Source organism: Sinocyclocheilus grahami, unplaced genomic scaffold (assembly GCF_001515645.1).
Source record: "Sinocyclocheilus grahami isolate Dianchi unplaced genomic scaffold, SAMN03320097.WGS_v1.1 scaffold16654.1, whole genome shotgun sequence".
In the NCBI taxonomy this organism is placed as follows: domain Eukaryota; kingdom Metazoa; phylum Chordata; class Actinopteri; order Cypriniformes; family Cyprinidae; genus Sinocyclocheilus; species Sinocyclocheilus grahami.
In genome coordinates, this window is record NW_015516216.1 from 638 (window position 1) to 2,255 (window position 1,618).

The window sequence follows — 1,618 nt, forward strand, 5'->3', positions numbered from 1 at the left end:
GTCTGGATGGAAATGAAATTCCTGGGATATGGGGCAAAAACACCACACACATATTTAAGGAAGGTAAATAATTTATAATAGCTCAAAATCAAGACATAAGCTAACATTATATCTTATTTTAGTTTGTTCCCTCAACGTGTCATTTTTTTAGAAGCAGGGTTCCCAAACTTGGATATATGAACATTAAGTGTAATTTCTTGGAACTGAAAACAAATTTACAAGTAAAAAAAAAAAGTATAGAATCTTGTCATGTGCATTTTATAATACATATTTTTTTTCTAGTTATGTCAAGCTCTAAAATATTTTATTGGGTAGAAATAGCTACTCTGAGGGGGAAAATAAGTGACAGATGACAGAAAAGTCTACATTCACTGGTAATTAAAGGTGTACACCTTGAAAAACAAATACTAAAGCTTTAAAAATAGGAACATTTTAAAAAAAATTAAATGCATGTTATATTTAAGGTAAGAAAACAATATTCCAGTGCAAAATGAAAGACAGCCCATCTAAAATAGACTGTATTCTGCATGTCCTGTTCCCAAGAATCAGGTTTTTTTTAAATCATTTACCATCAGTTGTATCCAACTTCTTACTTTAGCATATTAGATTGAATGCCTAATAAAGTTAAAACCCCAAAAAGTGATATTAATCAAGACTCAAGAGATTCATTTTTGAATGTGGCAGGCCAATTTTATTTACAAAGTACAAATTCCAGAACAGACAATCTCCTGTATTACACCGAGCATGTTGTCAGGACTGTACTTCACTTGTCCTCCGGTTTGTTGAAGCAGTAAGTCAGGCAGCACTTCCCGCAGTAATGACGGTCAAAGTGGCTGGCCATGAACACCCCGGCTCCACACTCATCTGCTGGACACTCGCGGCGCAGCCGGTGGATCTTGCCGTTCTCATCAACCTGAGGATCAAGACAGACAGCATGAAATCATACTAGCAACTCCCAAAGCTGAATACAGAACACACGCAGCTGGCAAAAAAGACTTGAGTTTAGGAGATGTTGAATCTCACTGTTGAAACTGACCTTGTAATATTTCAGCACAGCGAGCTTGACCTTCTTTCTCTTGTGCTTGTTCTTCTTGGGGGTGGTGTAGGACTTCTTCTTCCTCTTCTTAGCACCACCACGCAGTCTCAGCACAAGATGCAGTGTGGACTCCTGAATGCACGACCACAATGAAGTTAGTTCAAGTGTATTACATGACAGGAAAAGCAATGAACCTAACATTTATATATGACTGCACCATTATTCACTAACCTTCTGAATGTTGTAGTCAGACAGGGTGCGTCCATCCTCCAGCTGTTTGCCAGCAAAGATCAACCTCTGCTGATCAGGAGGGATTCCTGCATTCAATACATATAGCAGTCAGCCTTTTGTCATAACGTGTGCAATGCTGTTAAGTGTGTAAAATTTAAAAAAAAAAATTATATTATATATATATATATATATATATACACACACACATGCATGCACGCACTAGTCAACATTTGAAGTGGATCAAAACTAGGGATGGGCGTATCGATCCTAAGTATCGATATATATCGATACTGACGCGAGTATCGAAAGTATCGATACTCAAACTAAAAATATCGATACTAAGGTGTGTTT

General features: G+C 37.1%; 1 protein-coding gene across 1 annotated transcript in view; it reads right to left on the reverse strand.

The window, feature by feature from the left end:
• Positions 1-664: 664 nt before the first annotated feature.
• Positions 665-1,618, reverse strand: part of LOC107579327 (ubiquitin-40S ribosomal protein S27a) — a 2,783-nt gene continuing 1,829 nt past the window's right edge. The window contains exons 4-6 of the mRNA XM_016265170.1: positions 1,268-1,353; positions 1,037-1,168; positions 665-913 (exon numbers count right to left, since the gene is read on the reverse strand). Coding sequence (XP_016120656.1) covers positions 764-913; positions 1,037-1,168; positions 1,268-1,353 — 368 coding nt within the window. The 3' untranslated portion in view covers positions 665-763. The remainder of the gene's footprint in view (positions 914-1,036; positions 1,169-1,267; positions 1,354-1,618) is intronic.